The following is a 19,810-nucleotide window of genomic DNA, read 5'->3' as shown; positions in this document are numbered from 1 at the left end:
TGTTGTTCCTCCTGTTACGGCCTTCCGCATCCTCCGCTCTCTGCTCCAGGGCCGTGATCCGGGACAGGGCATCCTTCATAGCCGCAGCCAGGGTTCGCTGCGCCGGCTCCAAAGTTCTCACCGAGCTCTCCACTTCCTTGACCCTGTCCGAGAGTTTGCCGTGATCCGCTCTAAGGAGGCCTAGGCTTGTCGCTACCTGGGCAATGTCCTGCTGGAGGGCTGAGCGCGTGGTCGCAATCGCCTCCAAGACGCGGTCAAATTGCTGCTGCATTGATGCACCACCAGAACTCTCCGGGTCCCCACGTTCCTCTTTGTCCTGGGACTCCGAGTCTGAGGCGGCAGGGGTAGCCCCCTTGGCTCCTCTAGGTTTCCCCATGTCGCCGGGAGCACACCGTGCGGGTCCAGGAGTAGGCTTCTCCGAGTGCCAGCGCTGGCGGTGACTCTCCCGGTTGCTGGGCCTTAGGTCGAGTGCCGGAAATCCCCGTCTCCAGGGCCAGTTGGTCCTCCTCAGCTTCGGCTCGTGCCACCACCACGTCGTCTGAGGGCACCGGGGAGGAGGCGGAGACAATCGTCGCCAGGTCGGGCAGGCCCGTGCGGCCGATAGAGTCCCGGAGTAAGAGTCACTGACTTCTCCGGATGATCTGCGGCGCCAAAGGGTTGCGCCTCCCATGGAAGTGGGTCGGCCAGGAAAAAGTAGCCAAGTGCGGTGTAGGGAGTGGGGCCACCGTCGGGACCTCCAGGTGCTCGCGTGCGGGATCCACTATAGCGGGGGTATCTGCCCGTCCGAGTGCGATCCTCGTTGAAAGAATCCGATCCGACCGATGTCCAGTTCCTCACACCTCCGTGAGACGACAGAGCAGGGGGTGCGCCGCTGCTAGTGGTGTTCCATCAGTCTAGTGGATCCGGCCGAGGGGACAATGAAGTCCGGGCGCCATATTGGGTCGCACTCCGCAGTTCCACAAACTCCGATTTTCCGCCGGGTCACCGCTCGTTCGGACTCCGCCAGGGGCCCCGGCAGGTCGCCGTCGGGCCGATCAGCAGAATGCTGGGGTCTGGGTGTCCCGCAGCCTCCGATTTACAGGATAATCACGGGCTCAGTCCCGGAGCCGAGCTCTCAGGCGACCATCGCCATCGGCGCCCAAGCCACGCCCCCCACAAAGTCTTTTTAAAGGGACTGCTAGATTCTTGTCATAGAAAATTTGTGGGTCGGTGTGATAATAATTCCTAAATATCGGAATCCTTCATAGGCCACATCGAGTTCACGTCCCCGGGGTAACATAGATCAGCCGCGGTCAGCAGTAGGAGTTCCTGCAGGGCGGTGATGTGGGGAGGGGCAGGGTGGGGGGTAGTAATGTATGGATTAAGGAGTTTAACAGGTAAGTAAACATATAAAGAAATAAAACGAATTTCATTGCGTGCACTGCATCCATACATTACTACCCCCCAACCTGCCCCTCCCCACATCACAACCCTGCAGGAACTCCTACTGCCGACCGCGGTTGACATAGGTATGGGACCATGCAGAACAAATAGTACTGATTTAGCCCAATTTGTTTCATATCCCGAATATTTTCCAACATTTGTAAATATATTTAGTAGTCTGTGTAGTGAGGCATACGGGAATGCTAAGTATATCAAGATTTCATCTGCATATAAGGAGATACTATCTTCATTGTCTTCCTCCCATTTTTTGCCCCCGAAGAGCGACATCACGCCTCACCCAGGATGCCAGTGGCTCCGGTACTAAGGTGAAAAGTAGGAGGGACAGTGGGCAACCCTGTCTGGTTCCTCTATTCAGCTTAAATGTCCAGGACGTGCATTAGTCACCCTCACCTGACTCGCAACTCAGTATAAAGCAATTTTACCCATGATATAAACCGCAGGCCAAACCCCATGCGTCCCAGCACCTCAAAGAGGTAGGGCCATTCTATGGAATCGAATGCCATAGAGGCATCCAATGACAGTATTACTGTGTCCTCTTTAATGTACTGCTGCCGTGCCAAGACATTGTGCACTCGCCGAATATTTAGTGTTGTGTTCCGCCCCGGCACAAAGCCTGACTGGTCTGCGTGCAACAATGAAGGGAGAACTGTATTCAGACGGGTCGCCAGTAGTTTCGCTAGAATTTTAGCCTTCATGTTAATCAAGGAGATCGGTCTATAAGAACTGCAGTTATTCGCCAGTTTCCCAGGCTTTTGGATCACCACTATGGATGCCAATCTTTGATCTTCTGGCAGAATGCCTTTATATATGTGTTTGAGATGGGGAGCTACCCGTAGGGCCATGAATTTGAGGAATTCAATTGGAATCACGTTGGGCCCCACTTCCTTCCCTGATTGGATGCTAAATATGGCCTTACTAGTTTCGTCATCCGTTATGTCCGCGTCCAATTCGGTTCTGTCCGTATCTGATAATGAGGGTAAATGTATGTCTGCCAACAATTGGAGGGAGTCTTCAGATGTATAGTTGGTGGAGGATGTATACACCTTCTCTAAATAAACCGCAAATGCCTCTGCTACCTCTTGGGGGTCGGAGATCCGTGTATTCCCGTCAATCAATACCTCGGGTACCCATCCCTCCCTATGCACCCTTCTCTCTAGCCAGGCAAGCATTTTTCCTGCTTTATCTCCCAACTTGTAAACCCTGTGACGTGTGTGAAGTAGTTTCGCTCTGGTTTTTTCCCACACCATCGTTCAATATTACAATTGTTAATGGTTAAGTGGTGTGTAGTGGTCTCACTACGTAAGAAATTATTCTGTAGCAGCAGAGAACCAACGGCAGACTCCAAATGCCGCACAATCCTCCAAGTAGTCCCTAAAATCAAGTTATGGCAATTCAATAATTGCGTGGTGTGCACAAAACAGCTCCTGCCCCCACCGTTGAGGGATGCAACCCGTCAGTACGAGAACAAAAATGCAACAACAATGGAGCTGGGCACTCCCAGAGAACTGTATAGTTTAGTAATGTGGCATAATCTGTTTCCTCGTAGACATAATCTTTATTAAAGTACATCCAAGTCCAATTAGTTTAACCGCGTCGCTGCTGCGGTGATTTTTGCGCTACGTGGCTTTTTTGGAAAAGCCGCGTTAGATAACGAGCTCAGCTCGTCATCCGCACACGCCCCACGTGGCTGATGACGAGCTGAGCTCGTCATCAGCATCGAAGGGGTTAAGCAACAGCCAACGCGTTTCGTTCATTAACTGAACTTCGTCAGGGCTGGAAAAAAACATGAATAACAAATATAAGTGCCAAGATATGTACAAAGTGAAGAACTCTAACTAACATAGCTATTTACAAAAATCATACAACAAAAGGTGCTATTTATAAAAGTGTGATAAGGGCCACAACAGTGAAATACACTCAAGAAAAAAAAGGTTATGTCATAAAAAACAGTTAATAAAAATATTTGTTCCACCAACTAGGAGGGTAACGATCCTAGTCGCTGATATGTAGGTTAAACGGAGGAAGAGCTTAGTCTCAGTACATAAACATATTAAGGAGTCCAACTAGTATAAGTGATGGGAAGAGAGGATCCAAAATGGCCACTGAGATGTGTGTTTGAAAATATGGTGGTTCCTGGCGATCTCATGATGTGTGTCCCTGGGTATCAGCTTTATCACCATATTTAACCGGGACTCTGAAGGCCATCTCTTCCGTTTTTTTATCTGTTTCAACCCACATTTTACGCCATCATTCTAAGTTTCAGGCAGATCACACTTTTTTGTTTATACAACTGGCTCTTTCATGTTGGATGGTTACACAGTTGTCCCCCATTTTACTTCGATATCACTATTACTTCCGTGGTAACTGTTGCCCACCATGCTCCTTGCCTCCACATGTATTTCCCGGCAAGCCCCATTCAACTCGTTTTCCTGATGTCTATACACCTCTGTGTATCTAGAAGCATTTCTTTCATTAATGTGCTTACGGCTCATTTTTCACTTTTAGAATCTTCCGCCCATTCGTCTGGAATTCGAGCGCCCCACCTTCATAGGGAACGTTTACCTAGCAGTAAGGGTAACAGTAGCTCTTTCCTTTCATTGGCAACACGGGTGTTTACTGGTTGCTAAGCAACATAACCTTTTTTTTCTTGAATGTATTTCACTATTGTGGCCTTTATCGCACTTTTGTAAATAGCACCTTTTGTTGAATGATTTTTGTAAATAGCTGTGTTAGTTAGAGTTCTTCACTTTGTACATATCTTGGCACTTATATTTGTTATTCATGTTTTTTTTCCAGCCCTGACGAAGTTCAGTTAATGAACGAAACGCGTTGGCTGTTGCTTAAACTAATGAACTTGGATGTACTTTAAAAAAGATGATGTCTACGAGGAAACAGATTATGCCTCATTACTAAACTATACAGTTCTCTGGGAGTGCCCTGCTCCATTGTTGTTGCAAGGAATTATTCAGTGTCGATAGCTCGAGGAGCTCACTTTCTAGTTGCAGTAATTGCTGATTCTATTGTCGGATATAACCTGTCCTTAATGCCAGTGCATGGCCCTTCAACACTACTTTATAAGCTTCCCAGATGATTTGCGCTGACTCTACAGAGCCGAGATTTTCGGTAAAATAGCAGTCTGTCTGTTTAATGAGATCTTCCTTTATGTCTGGGACCGTCAGGAGCCATGGATTAATAACAATGGAGCTGCGTTGTCTTGTGTGGTTGAAGGTAAGTTCAAGCCACACTGGGGAATGTGTAGTGTAGTTCCTATTTTCCCTATAGGCCCTGTGCATTGGAATAACATAAACAGCAGTGTAGACGTAGGAGTGCAGTCTTCTAGGTCTCTACTGACTATGTTAGACTTAATTGGGTTTGTACCAGCGAGCTCAGAGGTCACTGGAAACTTTCTTGACTGAATGGGAAGTGATCAGCTTCTTTGGCTCAGACAAGAAGGAATTCAGTTTTCCAACAACCGCATTAACATGACAACTTTGCTCCTCAGAATAAGAGTCAATCTCTAGAGTCGTGTGAAACAATAGACAGCTATTTCACTCAGCCAGTTGTGCAAAATTACTTTCACCAGTATGCAGAGAATAGAGAGACGGGCGTTTTCAATAAAAGGTATTATTTATTGAACAGTCTTCCTTCTCATGCAAGAGAAATGAATTGCCACAATTGCAAGACTTGTTATTATAAAAAGTGCGTACAGTAAGATCAGTATTACGAAATAATACTGTAAAAGCATTGATATGGTTTCTTAGCCATAAGATGGTTAAAATGAATAAAATATATACATTCATATATACATTTGGCTAACGACCTCAACTGGTGCTTCTAACTACACCTACCCCAGTGTACCTGACCTAAGCTTAACACGTGGGAGGAAGTAGGTATCAGTTTAAGTTAAGTTGGTTTTGCAAAGAGTTTGCTTCAAGAATTCTCTCTAAGGGTTTAGTCAGCACTGTACCTTGGGAATAGAATGTTGGAGGTCTGGTATCTCCTCTCAGGACTCGATATTCCAGTCTCCCGCAAGGGTAGGCTGGAAACGCCGGAGCTGGATTTTCTCGGCAGGAGAAAAGACAGCATCTTTCTCAGCGCGTCAAGGAGGAGGGGCAGCGTCCGTGGGCTTCTCGCATCTGCTGGGCTTTCTGCAAGGGGACAGCTGTTCTGCTCCTGTATTCACCACCACCGCTGTGTTTGCTTAAGGCAACGTTGGTATTATTTATACCTGAAAGGTGCTGAGTTTGACGTACGTTTTTGGACATAAGACGTCAATAAAGATGTCACTAAGAACTGGTTGTTCTTACAGTGCTCGTTAGGAGTTCTATTACAAATCAAAACAAGCCAACAGGGCTTTCCCAGGTTGCTGGAGGTTTGAAGTGTCGAAAGAACTCGGTGTGCTATCTAGGAATCTAAGGAAGTGACTTCTGCTGTGTCATGGACTGACATGGACTGCAGAGGCGACTCGCTGAAATATGGTTTCGGATATTATGCCATTATATGGATATGTATCGATTATAGCCGTATAGGGGCATACGGTCATGATATTGATCGGGGTCCTAGATAAAACACAACACCCACTCCACGAATTCATGTCCATCAAATTACTAAAAACTAAAGCAATAGGATGCGCGTGTATTCCTACCCACCCCAAAATACATTTTGTATTTGAAATGGTATACATGAAATACATGATAATATAGGTACTGTACGTTTATAAGCAGATTAACCATTCAAAATCTATGCATATATATTCAGTTGAACGATTATGCGAGATTACACATGAAATGTCTCTAAATACAGAAGAGAAGGGCGAGACTATTTCATCACATATAAATACAATTGCTGTAAATTGTGCTAGAGGCTGAGGTAAAATATTGTCTCTAGATATACTAAAAATAGAAGCTCTGTTCTTTATGAATAGTTCTACTTTAAGCAAAGTACTAGTGCCAGAAAAAATGGTAAATATTTTGAAACATTTCAGATTAAAAATGTTTTTTTCATGGTGAGCGGGGAATGAGTTCCAAACGCTTTTCAGTAGCTTTTGTTTATCAAACCCAAAGGCCGAATTCAGAGTTCATGGGAACGCTGTGCGTCGTATTATTTTCCAAAAGTTATTGTTTCTGTTCAGGGGAGAACATCATATCAGACAGGCTCTCAAAGAATAGCTCTACATATTCAGGTGACAGTTCGACCAGGTTTGATAGTGCTGTAACCTGGCAGCTGGGAGAATGATTGCTATCATCGATGTCTGGACCAGCAATGCTCACAGAAGGTCGTACCTGGGTGATGCTGCTTTCAGTTTCAACGAATGCCGTCATCAGGATTGGTAACTGCTGGGGACAACATGATGGTAGTGCAAGACAGGTGTCTAACACGCATTCTTCTCCGCATAGCATACATCGAAGCACAGGTAAGATGCAGGTCTGCGTGACGTTTGGGCTGAGCACGTTCCTTTGAGCACGCATAGTTAAACATGGAAGAAACTGAACTTGATGAACTTAGGAGAATTCACGAAAACACGTGGAGTGCAACCAACTCCCCTTCTTATGTAAGATGCAGGTCTGCCATATAGGTCTGAATGAAAGAAACCAGGTCATGTTCAGATCTCTCAGCCGAGCCAGTCCAAGGACCTTAGTTATGCGGTCCCGGTAGCGCATCGCTAGGATCGTTTCTTCCATCCTTGCCGGAGTCATGTCTGTGTTTTGGCTTGCCATATCGGAGCAGAAGGGTCAAAAATAAAATGCCTGCTACGAGTCCCAAAAGTAATGGTAGGCCGCCAAAGATCGAATGGACGAAATTTGGAAAAATCCCCAGGACTGCTTCGAAGGGTGCTAACAGTCCCGAAAAAATTGTCTTAAATACATGTGCGATACCACTGGCATCTGTCATGTTTAGAATTTGGCTCAACATTTCCACGAAATGTACGGGGCAATTTGTTGATAAAAGTTCATGTATCTCCGATGTTGTCCTTGCAACTTGGAGATCATACGTCTCTTTTGATGACGTGATGGGCACTTTTGTCTGCAAAAGCACAGACTTCATTCTGCTTAAAGTATCAATTCGTATAGAAGAGATATTCAAAGGAGGCCAAATCGGAGTCTCCGAGTCTCCAGGGCCGTTTGGAAACAATGCTTGCATACAGCAAGTGACCATGGAGGACACGCTTACGAGATATGCTTTCCCTGGCACCAAGCCACAACAGCTGTGGTCCGTTATTAGAATGTAACTCCCTTTAGAAAGTTGTCTGAAGAAAGGCTCTATCTGTGTTCCAGGTGTGACGTGCTGGTGGCATGAAAGGTTGTTTGAAGTCCCTTCACAGGCCCCCTGTAAATTAATATCCTGACACAAAAGTATACCGCTTAGTGAATGTTTGCAATTTTCACCACTAAGAAATACATTTTTGTCGTTGTCACTATAGCATGTGTGTGTATATGGTAATTTCCATGATGACTTAATGTACCCTTTACCCAACCTTTCATACTGGCCTGTCGGTATATACTTAAGGCAATTTTTAAACCGGAAAGTTGTTATCGGAATTGTGATAATCCTGTGTATTATCCATTCAATGACAGGACTTTCTGACATTGTCAATGGTAATCTCTCAAGTTTATAGTCTGCTCCTTTCTGAGCCAAACTGATTTGTTTATCAGTGAGGTTAAAGATAGAAAACAATGACGTTGTGTTGATTAAACGCCATGGCACATAGCCTGAACGAAGATTTTGCAACGTCCAGCCTAGCTGTACAATAGAACGTAATTGGGACTGGCCATGTTGTAACATTAGCAGGTCCTGATCTATTATATCGATGGCAGATGATACAATACTGTCCAGTAAATATATTTTGGAGGACAGAGTCATTAACCCATTGTCCACATCAGAAAGTGATTTTTCCAAATTAATACGATCAATTTCTCGTATTTTCTCTGCTGTTTCAATTTGCATTACTTTCCATACCTCGTTGTAAGCCACATATACACTTGCCGCTATGAAACGTTTTTGACGTTGCTTGCGTGGTCCCATAATGAAATCACGCAAGTCAGCACCCTCTTTAAGTAAAGATAAGTGTTGCTTAATTTCTGCCAGTGTTGATGTTTCTAGCCATTCGAGGCAGAGTTTCCCTACACTGTATGTTGTTACTATCCCTGGATGTTGTCTCTTGGAGTATCTAGGGTCTGGTCTGGTCATTTTTAACCCCTGTGATTTGTTCAGGAATCTATCTTGACAGTTATTAGTGTTTGCTGGCCAGATTAACCACTTTTTCCAATCAGGATTTGTTCTGTTTAGATGTAAAATTTGGGATACGTCTATTTCAATATATGTGGTAGCAATATCAGGTATTGGCTTTGGAATAGACGGTTTGTTTAGGTCCTTAATCCTAGCTAGGCCAAGACAGGTTGTCTGTTGAATTGTGTCATTTAAGAACATTATTTGTTCTGGGATCATGCAGGCTCGAAATAATGCTTCTAGGCTTTGTACCTGCCAATCTTTTGTACCCCAGATAGTTTTTGTTTCAATGTTATTTTTCCAAAAATCAAAACCAAATGTAATAATTTTTTCATAAAATGCTTCTGAATATATCGATTTAGTATTTGTCAGCATGGTTTTCGTCCCTGTCTTATCCAACAGTTTATAATAAAATGTTTCAGCATTACTTGTGTTAAACCCTGAGAAGTATTGGAATTTCTCATAAAACGTTTTTGAACTGCTTTTGGGTGGTGTTGCACAATGCTCCCATTGGTTATATTTATAAACATTTCTAGGTTGAGCAGATTTATGCAAGTAGTGGTCTGCGTAATGTGAAAAACAGTGCATTTGTTCATAGTTAGATGAACCTTGGAAATAATCATGTTCTGTAAATTTTGCTGACAACACTAAATCAGATATCATATTATTTATACTTTCAAAATCCCAATCATCAGAGAATGTACTTGGTTTTACAAAGTCACTTAATGAAACCTTAAATTGGTGAGGATATTTCAAGATCTTGACCGGGCCATATATTTCATAGTCCGTTTTGTCCCAAACTACCCCACCGGGTAGTGGAATGGCTGTGACATTCACTGATGATAGTTCTCTTTTCTCGATGTGAGATGACTTGTGTGGCTTTAGAACTAAGTTGATGTTCTGACTTGCTGTGTCCATTGAACTGTATTTTCCCTCAATGAATTTTCCCAAACAAAGTATCATTATGAGCCAAAGTAACAGGAAAAATACACCTAGCCCAAACCAAAACTCTAACCATGGAGAAACAAGATAAGTTTCCTTGAGTTGATGAAAGAGTTCTGTTGTCTTTTCTTGAAAAGTCTTTGTTTCTGACGTCACTTCAGGGTCGCTTGGATCTTCAGAAAAGTTATCGAAATTGATGAAGTAGCCAGAGGCAGTTCTGTCAATTGTTGGAATTGTTTTTTCAATTTTTCTTTCATCAGCACATTGTGAGGCTACATCGTTGTAGACTGGTGTTTCTAGACGAACTGTTTCAATTTGAGTTCCAAGAGGCAAGAGTTCCATGGCATTATTGCATATTCCTTCTTTGTGTACTGCAGGTTTATCAAATGTGATTAGTCTTTCAGTTTGAACCTCTTGGATTGTTGTAAATTTGGGTATTCTGTTACTTCTTGGGAGTCCACTTGGCCTACTATTTATTATAGACCACATGCTTGTGGTTTTATCAGGTTAATGGATACAACTCGGTTCTCCTTTTTACCAGCAAGGGGCGGTAGTACTACTGATCTTGTTCCGTTGATTGCTAAGACAGGTACAACTTTTCTGTAAGAAGGCCCAAATTCCTTCTTCACCGCTATTTTTTCTCTGATCAGATCCCCAACTTTGGAATCCAGACAGGTCTTGCTGGGACAGGTGGTGTGTCTTCAGTGGTTGTTGGCTGGTGTTTTAACTTTATGTTGCTCAGGGCTTTTCTTGTTTCATTTAAGTCCTGTAAAACAGCCAAACGATCTTTGATTTCAAAGTCTTTCTTATCATCTTTTACCACTGAAGCCTGACTATGAAGATCCTGAACATACATTCTGGTTCCGAACAATAGTTCGTACGGGCTGAAACCTTTTAGAGAATTTCTTGGCAAATTATTAAGACTACGTTGGACACTTATTAAATGTTTGACTCACCCATCACCCGAACCTAATACCTTTACCGTTACAGATTGCTTTATGTCTCTGTTTTTTCTTTCCACTACACTGTTTCCTTCAGGGTGAAATGGACAAGAGAACCGCAACCTAATTCCCATGCTGGTCATGGCCTCCTTATAAGCTCGAGAGCTAAAAGCAGGACCCTGGTCAGAATGGAGACTGGCTATTGCGTATGTGCCGATAAAGACTCGCAGATCTTTTATAACAGTTTTTGGCGTCAGCCGAGCGCTGGGGCCACATCCTTTAAGTGAAGTCTAGTCTTAAATGATATACAATGGGACGCATTTCTCCTGTTTAATTATGCGTATAGATCACCTTATGCTTTCTATTAGGGTTCCTGACACTACTCTGGCCGGTTTGTCACTGCGATCTCTGTTACAGTCTTTGCAATTTTTTGCAAAATAATGAATATCTACGCTCATTCCCGGCCACCAGTATTCTGATTGTAATTCTTTTAGAGATTCCCTGATAGTTTGGTGTCTCAGACCCAACCCCATATGTGCTTCCTGTAATAGGAAGATTCTCCTGTTCGTGTTTGGAATTACCTTATCCCCCACTCCAGGGATTCGAGCAAAAGGAACGGAGTTTGCATCAATTATGTATGTATAATTGAGTGGATAGTTCACGGGTAGTGCTGCACAGTCTCCTTTTAAAGACGTTTTTACTGCAAGCATGGTTTCCCCGTCTATGTATTTTTATGAACGCTTTTTTGTGGCTACGGAAGCCGGTTTAGCTGCTTCCGCTCTGGCTGTATCAGCCAATGAATTCCCTGCAGCGTGAACGCCATCACTCTGATGACTCAGTGCGTGTATCATGTGAGTCTTTTGTAGTTCTTTCTTCAAAAGAACTACCTGTTCCCAAAGCATTTTATGCTTGATTGTGGCACCTGTGTCATCTTTGTAACCGTTTTTAACCCAGTTCTCTAAATCCTTATTGTAAGATTTGACGCAGAAATGCGAATCGCACACAATTAGTGTCGGGAATTCACGATCGGCATTTTCAAGCGCCATTTTTAAAGATCTGATTTCAGCTCGCTGAGCTGAACTTTTCCTGAGTGATTCAGTTTTTGTTATTTTCGGTCTGAATTTACCGCAGAGCCAGCGACCTTTAACAATCGCGCGGGCTGCATCGTAGGATTTATTATCCACATTGTAATGCTGTACAAATCTGTCTGTATAGATTATACAGGAGTACTGTTGTAGAGGCAGAATTTCGAATGGCAGAGGATATTCTTTTTCATATTTTAAATCATTCCGTTTTTTTATGTGCGGGGCGAAATAGTATTTCACGTCCTCTGCAGCAAGGGAATTTTCCCACTGTATCCATTTCGGATCTAGTGACTCTCTAGGCAGGTTTACTGGGCTGAATAGTGCCTCGAAGGCTGATTCTGCCGTGAGAACAGTTATTCTTTTCCCTTGAGCCAGTTCTTGTTATCTTGCTATAGCAGTCTGAACTGCTTTCACAGTATTTTCTGTGAGACTGAATGTTTTCTCCGCTTTTGTGTACAAATGTGATTTGTAAGCTATTGGTACTGTTTCTCCCTCATTAGAGGTCAGGTACGTAAATCCGCATCTTCCTAGGATGACCCGGATTACAAGGTTCCGTGTATTGTCACGTGTTTCTAATTTTGTTTTTGCTAACATGTCTGTTTGCAGTGATCTCAAAATTTCTGTGTGTTTTTGAGTCCAGTTGATTGGTTTAAAATCAGGTTTTATTAATTTGTAGAGAGGTTTAACCCTCTCTGCATAGTTTAATATGTGAGTTCTTCCGAAATTCAGGAAGCCTAGAACGATTGTAAGTTTTTCAGCGTTTTTGGTGCTTGGAGTATAGCGCACTTCTCTAAGAAATTGTCCGCTAGGCTTTTGCCTTCACTTGATAATTCGTAACCTAAAAAAGTACTGTTAGACGGGAAATTCGAGACTTTTTAGAATCAAACAATTTTTATTCAGCAGACATATAGCAGTGAACACAGCCAGGCTGCCTACATCCACCGGCCGGCAGAGCGTAGAGAAACAGCACAGAAACACAGCCATAAGGTCTACAACCTGAAGGGCGACCCGGCGAGGGCGGACTGTCAGCCAAGTGGTGCAACCAAGTCGGGTGTCGATGCTGCTTTTTATAAAACCAGAGAAAACAAAAACACCACAGAGGAAACAAAAGCCTACCCACCCCCCCACCTCCCACGTGCCCAGGACCCCCCTCCCTCCCACCTTTTGGAGTACACAGGTAGGGTCTTGGTCCAGTGCTAAGTACGTATTCGGATCATGCACATGTTCAGTGACTTTCCGGTGATAGTACTCAGTGTCCATGATTACCAACGCTCCTCCCTTGTCCGCTGGTTTCAAGGTCCGATTTGTGTTATGTGTGATTGTGCACAGAATATTGAAATCATGAGTGGTGAAATTCTTCTTTTTGGAAGGTTTATAGATAATTTTGGACAAGTCTCTTTTGACTGATTCCTCAAAGAAATCCAATATCTTATGGGAAACTGGGGAAAGATATTTACTGGGTGGTTTGAATTGTGACTCTCCACTGATAGTTTCCTCATCCTTTGTGCTGTCCAGGACATTTGAGAAATAGTGCCGAAGTCTCAATTTTTGCATAAATTTGTAGAAAGCTATGTTGGTTTCCAGTAGTGTAGTGCCATTGGTCGGCACACTATTTCAAGTAAACAATGTCTTTGTTTTGTTTACAGCTACTGAATACCAGAGCGGGTCAGCCTTGAATCATAATAGGATTCATAGATGTAATACTCACTATAAGTTCTTCACTCTGTGATACAAGGTACGATAAATGTCAATCTATAGTGACGTTATATGCCGGCATTATTAGTACATATAGCATCATTTACCTGATGTACGTATATGTTTTTGCAGAATCTGGCATCGCAGAGGACCGTGTTTATATATTGTGCGCTTACAGTTATCAATGTACAAATAGAAGGTATGATTTATTTAACCACTTGAAGTGGTATTCAGTGTTCCAGCAATCTGTACAGTAATTTAGTGGTTTTTATATCTCGTTTCATTACAGATTTATGATCAAGATATATTGCTCCTGTGTACACAGGGGTCGGTTTTCCGTATTTCGCTGTTCTGCACGAGTACTAACAGAGTATAGACATTTTGCGAAGTAAACAGGTACATACATCAGGCACAGATGCTATTATAGTATTGGTCAAGTCTAGTATTTTCACTAAGCACTTTTTTTCTGTTTTTTCTTTGTTTCCACTCAATGTAGCTCGTGTTTATTTACTCAATATTGGCTCCTTGATGCAACTGCGTGTTCTGAATTGAAACATCCATGTATCCCTCTGAACTTGGTACGTGATATGTGACACAACGTACAATATTATTTTGACAACATTTTTAGTTAAGCTAGGATAATGTTTTATTCTGACCATATCCCTCTATACAGTACTCTATACTATAGAGTTAGTAGCTTCATCTGAATTATGCCTAGTAGCAACAACCAGCTATTCAGATAGATCTGGAACAGTATTTATACCTTAGTTCTTGGACATTCTTTGAGTTCTATAAGCATCCTCTAGGCCTTAACAACGACTCAAAAACCGTAGTCATGCTTTCTATTGTTTTAAATTCCTGACATTACAGGATACCCATCGCAGATATGCCTCCCCCCTGGTTGGTGTCTGAAGCTACCTTATGCAATGTACTTGTATATACTGTGTCATGTTCGAATTATATAGATATGTGATACATGTTTTTTATTTTAGGATTGTGTCCCTGTTGAAGGGTACCGACAGGTCCCGAAATGCATTGGGCAATGCCGAAGACCATGAATGATTTTCATAGATATTGAAGATTTAACATTGGATTGTGATTTGTAAATTTTGTATTGATTCAGAATGGAGATGTATAAATAGTAGATTGTCACCAATGATGATCACAATCACTGAGATCATATGTATATTTGGCAAGAATATATGATTGTCTATATATGTAGCATATGTAATATTGTATGCGTTTAATACAATTGATTGCAAAAACATATACATTTAGTGTTTTTTTCATGTTTAAAAATCTGTCTATAAATGTGCTTCACACATGATTAATCACAAGGAAAATAGTTTTTTCCACTAGGAACAGTGCTCACCACTAGTAGTCTTCAACTACTTTTCTTCAGAGAAATGTACTAAACATAGTATCAGAATTTAAATCAATTTGAAGTAAAAGGAGCCACAATATTCAAAGCAGGCACATTTTGCAGAAAACTTCCACATCAGACTCTTCATAAAACTGCTGTTGACTGATAATGCATCACCAGTGTGAGGAGAATATTGCAGTCTCTACAAACAGCTTCTACTTCTATTTCAAATACATAAAATCTTGGTATATTTGGTAGTAAAATTGCTTACCTCTCCGGGAGCGACTTTAATGTAAAATGTGTTACGTTTGTAGGATACTTTTAAGATCTTTGGCCAAGCAAACCAATTGACTTGGAGTCTGTCCTTATAAATGAACAATCCTCTTGCAGATATTCCTAACATTATATCCACAGCTTCTGGATCCTACAACCAAAACCAAATTAGGTATTGTTAAAGTTACAAAAAATTATGATAGTCCACTCTTTCAATTCATAAGTGACTTAACTCCAAAACCAATTCTGAATATATTCTAATTTAGTAGGTTCTGAGAAAAAAATCAACAGCAAGACCCAAAATAGTCGAGAGCTAAAAAAACATGGTCAAGGAAACCTAATTGTTGACCTACAAATCTCTTTCTGTGGATATTATTATAATCACTGTTTGTGCTTGTTGTATTTGTCTTTGTATAGTGCAACATTGCTCTCGGCCAGCACTTTCGGAATGGAATTTGAGAAAACTCAATCAGCAGAAATAATAGCTAACATATATGTTACAGAAGAGAGAAAATAGCAGACACTCCTCGAATCACAGAGAGGACAGTAGGCATGCAAGCACATCACAGATAGGAGGATGTGGTACACATATTTATATATATATATATATATATATATATATATATATATATATATATATATATATATATATATATATATATATATATTCACTGAAAAAACACTAGGTTACAGCCACGTTATAGTTAGGAATTAGCATTTAAAAAACCTTTGAAATTCACTGAAAAAACCATAGGTTTTACACACGTTATAGTTAGGAATTAGCATTTTAAAAACCTTTGAAATTCACCTTTGAAAATCACTGAAAAAAACATAGGTTTCACACCAGGGATGTCATTTGAGATGTCATCAGTGATGTTATGGGTGATGTCACTGACCATGTCATGAGTGATGTAATATGTGACATCATCAACAGTGCATTGCGGGCGCACGAGTTATAGTTAGCTGAACTAACTATAACAGGGGAATTTCAAAGGTTTTGAATGAGTAAAATGACCAGCTAACTATAACTGGTGTGAAACCTCTGGTTTTTTCAGTGAATTTCAAAGGTTTTTAAAATGCTAATTCCTAACTATAACGTGGGTAAACCTATGGTTTTTTCAGTGAATTTCAAAGGTTTTTTAAATGCTAATTCCTAACTATAACGTGGCTGTAACCTATGGTTTTTTCAGTGAATTTCAATTTTTGTAAATGAAAATTTTTTAATGTAATAATTGTTATCTTTTTTATACTAATTTACTACATTATTCTATTTTTTTATTTTTAGATATATTATTTTTTAAATTACATTACATATTTTTAATAGAAATTGATAAAAAATGTTTGTACACCTCTCTGCAACGCAGCTCCATGACGCGTTTGCAGAGGGGGAACTAATGCCACTTGCATACTGGGGTCCCTGGGGGTCAACTATCCCACCAGGAACCTCCAGTATTCCCCAGGGGGCTGTGTTACAGAGAGGTGTAATGAGGCCACACCCTTTTTTACACCTCTCTGCAGCGCAGCCCACGGGCGCGTTTGCAGAGGGGGAACTAATTCCCCTAGCATACTGGTGGTCCCTGGGGGCCAACTAGCTCACCTGGTACCTCCAGTATGTGCCAGGGGGCTGTATTGCAGAGAGGTGTAATGAGGCTATGCCCGTTTTTACACCTCTCTGCAACGCAGCCCCCTGGTGCGTTTGCAGAAGGGAAACTAATTCCCCTTTTATATTGGCTGTCCCTGGGGGCCAACTAGCCCACCTGGAACCTCCAGTATGCACCAGGGGGCTGTAATGAGGCCACACCCTTTTTTACACCTCTCTGCAACGCAGCCCCCGGGCGTGTTTGCAGAGGGAGAACTAATTCCCCTTGCATACTGGGGGTCCCTGGGGGCCAACTAGCCCACCTGGAACCTCCAGTATGCGCCAGGGGCTGCATTGCAGAGAGGTGTAATGAGGCTATGCCCCTTTTTACACCTCTCTGCAATGCAGCCCCCGGGTTGTGTTTGCAGAGGGGGAACTAATTCCCCTTGCATACTGGGGGTCCCTGGGAGGCAACTAGCCCACCAGGAGCCTCCAGTATGCACCAGGGGGCTGCGTTGCTTTGCCCCGGAGGGCGGCGGTCCCCGGGGCAGTGTGGGGGGGATTGGGCACCCCCCACACTTCTTTATCACTATGCCCCCACAATTTGGTCCCCCTGGGGGGTAATTTTTAAATAAACATACCGGGTTTTTCAAAAAAACATTTTTGGCCTTGGGGGTCCTTGTGGGACCCAATGAGCAGGCCTAGGGGGTCAGGGTGCTTCTACCCTACCCCCTTTTTTGTGTTTTACATGTTTGTTTTTCTGCTTTCTTGTGCCTCGGTCTACCGAGCACAAGATGTCTGCCAACACTTCCTGGTTTGAAGTGTTGAAAGCCAATGAGCATGCAGCTCGTGCTCGAGAAGTTTTAGAACTCAAAAAGGGGGCAGGGTAGAAGCACCCTGACCCCCTAGGCCTGCTCAGGGGTTCCCACATGGACCCCCAATTTTTTATTTTATTTTTCGCCTTGGGGGTCCCAGCAGGATTAGGGGGTCAGGGTGCTTATACCCTGCCCTCTTTTTGAGTTCTTCACTTTTTTTCTGCTTTCTTGTGCCTCAGTCTACTGAGGCACAAGATGGCTGCCATCAATTTCTGTTTTGGAGTGTTGACAGACAGTGGCAGCCAATCAGCATGAAGCTCGTGCACGGCAAGGTGCACGCACGGTGCGCGCTTATAGATATATAATTGATTTTAACTTTAATTTTCTCAGCAACTACTGGAGGGATTTACACCATTTAAACAAAAGCGTGATCTGCGTACCAGACCCTACCATTTTCCCAAATTTGGTGTAATTCCGTTCAGCGGTTCGGGCTGTAGCCGTGTCTAATCGTCCTATGGAAATTAACATGGGGAAAACACGTTTTGGGACCCCCTTTTTTCTCGGCCCCCGCTTGACGAATCTTCCCGAGACTTTCAGGGAAGGAGCGTAGCGGAGCGGGCCATCTTCTTTGAGAAATTCGCGAAGATTCATCAACCGGCGCCAAAGTTATTCCCAATAGAATGTTGCGGATTTCCTATGGAAACTAGGTCCAGGAAGGTCAGGATGCAAATATATGCTATTTTGCACATGAGAATATTATATTGATTTTTCTCTTTGGCTAATTCTGCACTTTAATAATCTGTAAATGCTTATTTGAGTGTGCTGATTATGATGTTTTTAGCCAATTCTTTACCTGTACTTATATGGATATTTACATTTATTTTTATATCTATATTTATATATATGTTTTATATTAGAAACAATATATTGTACCCATTTGCTGCTCAACTTTTACTCTGTCTTCAGTGTTTATGCCATGTGACCTAAGAATGTGTATGCACGGGCACTTTAAATATGGGGGGTCTATACTCCCACGTTGTCATGTGAACAAGGCTCCTTGGAGCCAAAACGTTATGGCGACAGGAATTGGAACTGCACGGATAAAATAACTGCATTCGGAAACTTTGGTCCGTGTCCGTACCTTTTGTGCTGTGGGCGACAAGCAGACCTCAGGATTGACGGTGTTATATATATTTATTGGCCACTTGGTTTCGTTTGGTCAAAACATGGGACCCTCTCCAGCGTTTATCAGGGGTCGACGCCATCGACGAAACTAATCCCAGGTGTACCTGGTTGAAGTGCTTTCCGGAAGGAAGAGAGGCGTTTGACCCCCCCCCTGACCCTGCAAGCGATCTCCATAGAAACAGGAAGAGACTCCGTGAGTGGCGCGCTGTACTGTGCGAAACACCGGAGCCAACTCTGTCATTCACGGCGTAAGGATACAACCGGTATTCAGGGGAGGAGAGACTGATTGAATGCGCGGGAGCCATTGCGATTTGTATTTAACTCAACGGGTATAAGTCGCCTGCAAATGCAATTATAATATATAATCAGATAGTGCTATCCAATTATGTCGGCCGACAACGTGAGAGAGCGGGAGGCAGCAGCTAGCACAATGTTTTCAGACAGCCTGCCGATACCTGCAAATATCCGAGGCTGAACCATCATGGAAAATAGCTCTGCTCACAATACTCTGCATGAAAAATTCAAATTGCTTGAAAAGATGTTAAAAGACGAACAGTCCAAATGGTGGGAATCTAAATATTTACAAAAATACATTGATGTCAATCGTATTCCCCGAGGTCTGCGCATACTGACAACTCCTGGCTATGAAAATCCAAATCCGGAGCTAATGCGCGAGTGGTTTGAGAGCAATTTAGAGGCCTCACGGCGCCTCGTCTTGATTATAATAAAATATGCAGACATAGACAGAGCTAAACTTTTAATTGAAATAGCGGGTCTATATGAGGAACTGGAAACAATGGGTGATGCAGCTGAGAAAACAAAACTGACAAATGAAATGAATATCAGATTGAAAAAAGAAGAAACAAAAATTATTGAACGTAAAACCTACAAGTTCCAGAGAGACCGAAATGATTATGACTTAGGTCAAATTTTCACCTTTTCGCGTAAATATGATACCCTTAGAGGGCCAGCAGGTGGAGCACAAGCTGCAGCAAAGTCACGAACAAGCAACAAAAATAAGGAACAAATAGACTCTACTGTTTCTGATGTTGGATCTGGAGGGGGCAGTGGGTCGGATACTGAACTCCGCAGCATAGTTGCAGCAAATATACAAAGCAAACTATCTCCTGGAGAAGAAATCCGTTTTTTAATGCCAGGAAAGGATGCGGTCTCTCAGACCACGGCCTCAAAAGAACTACAAAGAAAACACGCAAACTTTGTACGCAGGGAGAGGCGCAAAGCGAGGAAGCGGAGGCTAATTA

General features: G+C 42.6%; 1 protein-coding gene across 1 annotated transcript in view; it reads right to left on the bottom strand.

Moving 5' to 3' along the window:
* Positions 1-19,810, bottom strand: part of LOC147750599 (band 4.1-like protein 2) — a 627,758-nt gene that overhangs the window by 52,204 nt on the left and 555,744 nt on the right. The window contains exon 8 of the mRNA XM_086929700.1: positions 14,968-15,120. Within this exon, the coding sequence (XP_086785826.1) occupies positions 14,968-15,120 (153 nt within the window). The remainder of the gene's footprint in view (positions 1-14,967; positions 15,121-19,810) is intronic.

The sequence above is a fragment of the Lissotriton vulgaris genome, chromosome 1_1, assembly GCF_964263255.1.
Source record: "Lissotriton vulgaris chromosome 1_1, aLisVul1.2, whole genome shotgun sequence".
Lineage (NCBI taxonomy): Eukaryota > Metazoa > Chordata > Amphibia > Caudata > Salamandridae > Lissotriton > Lissotriton vulgaris.
This window is presented reverse-complemented; position numbering and strand designations above follow the sequence as displayed.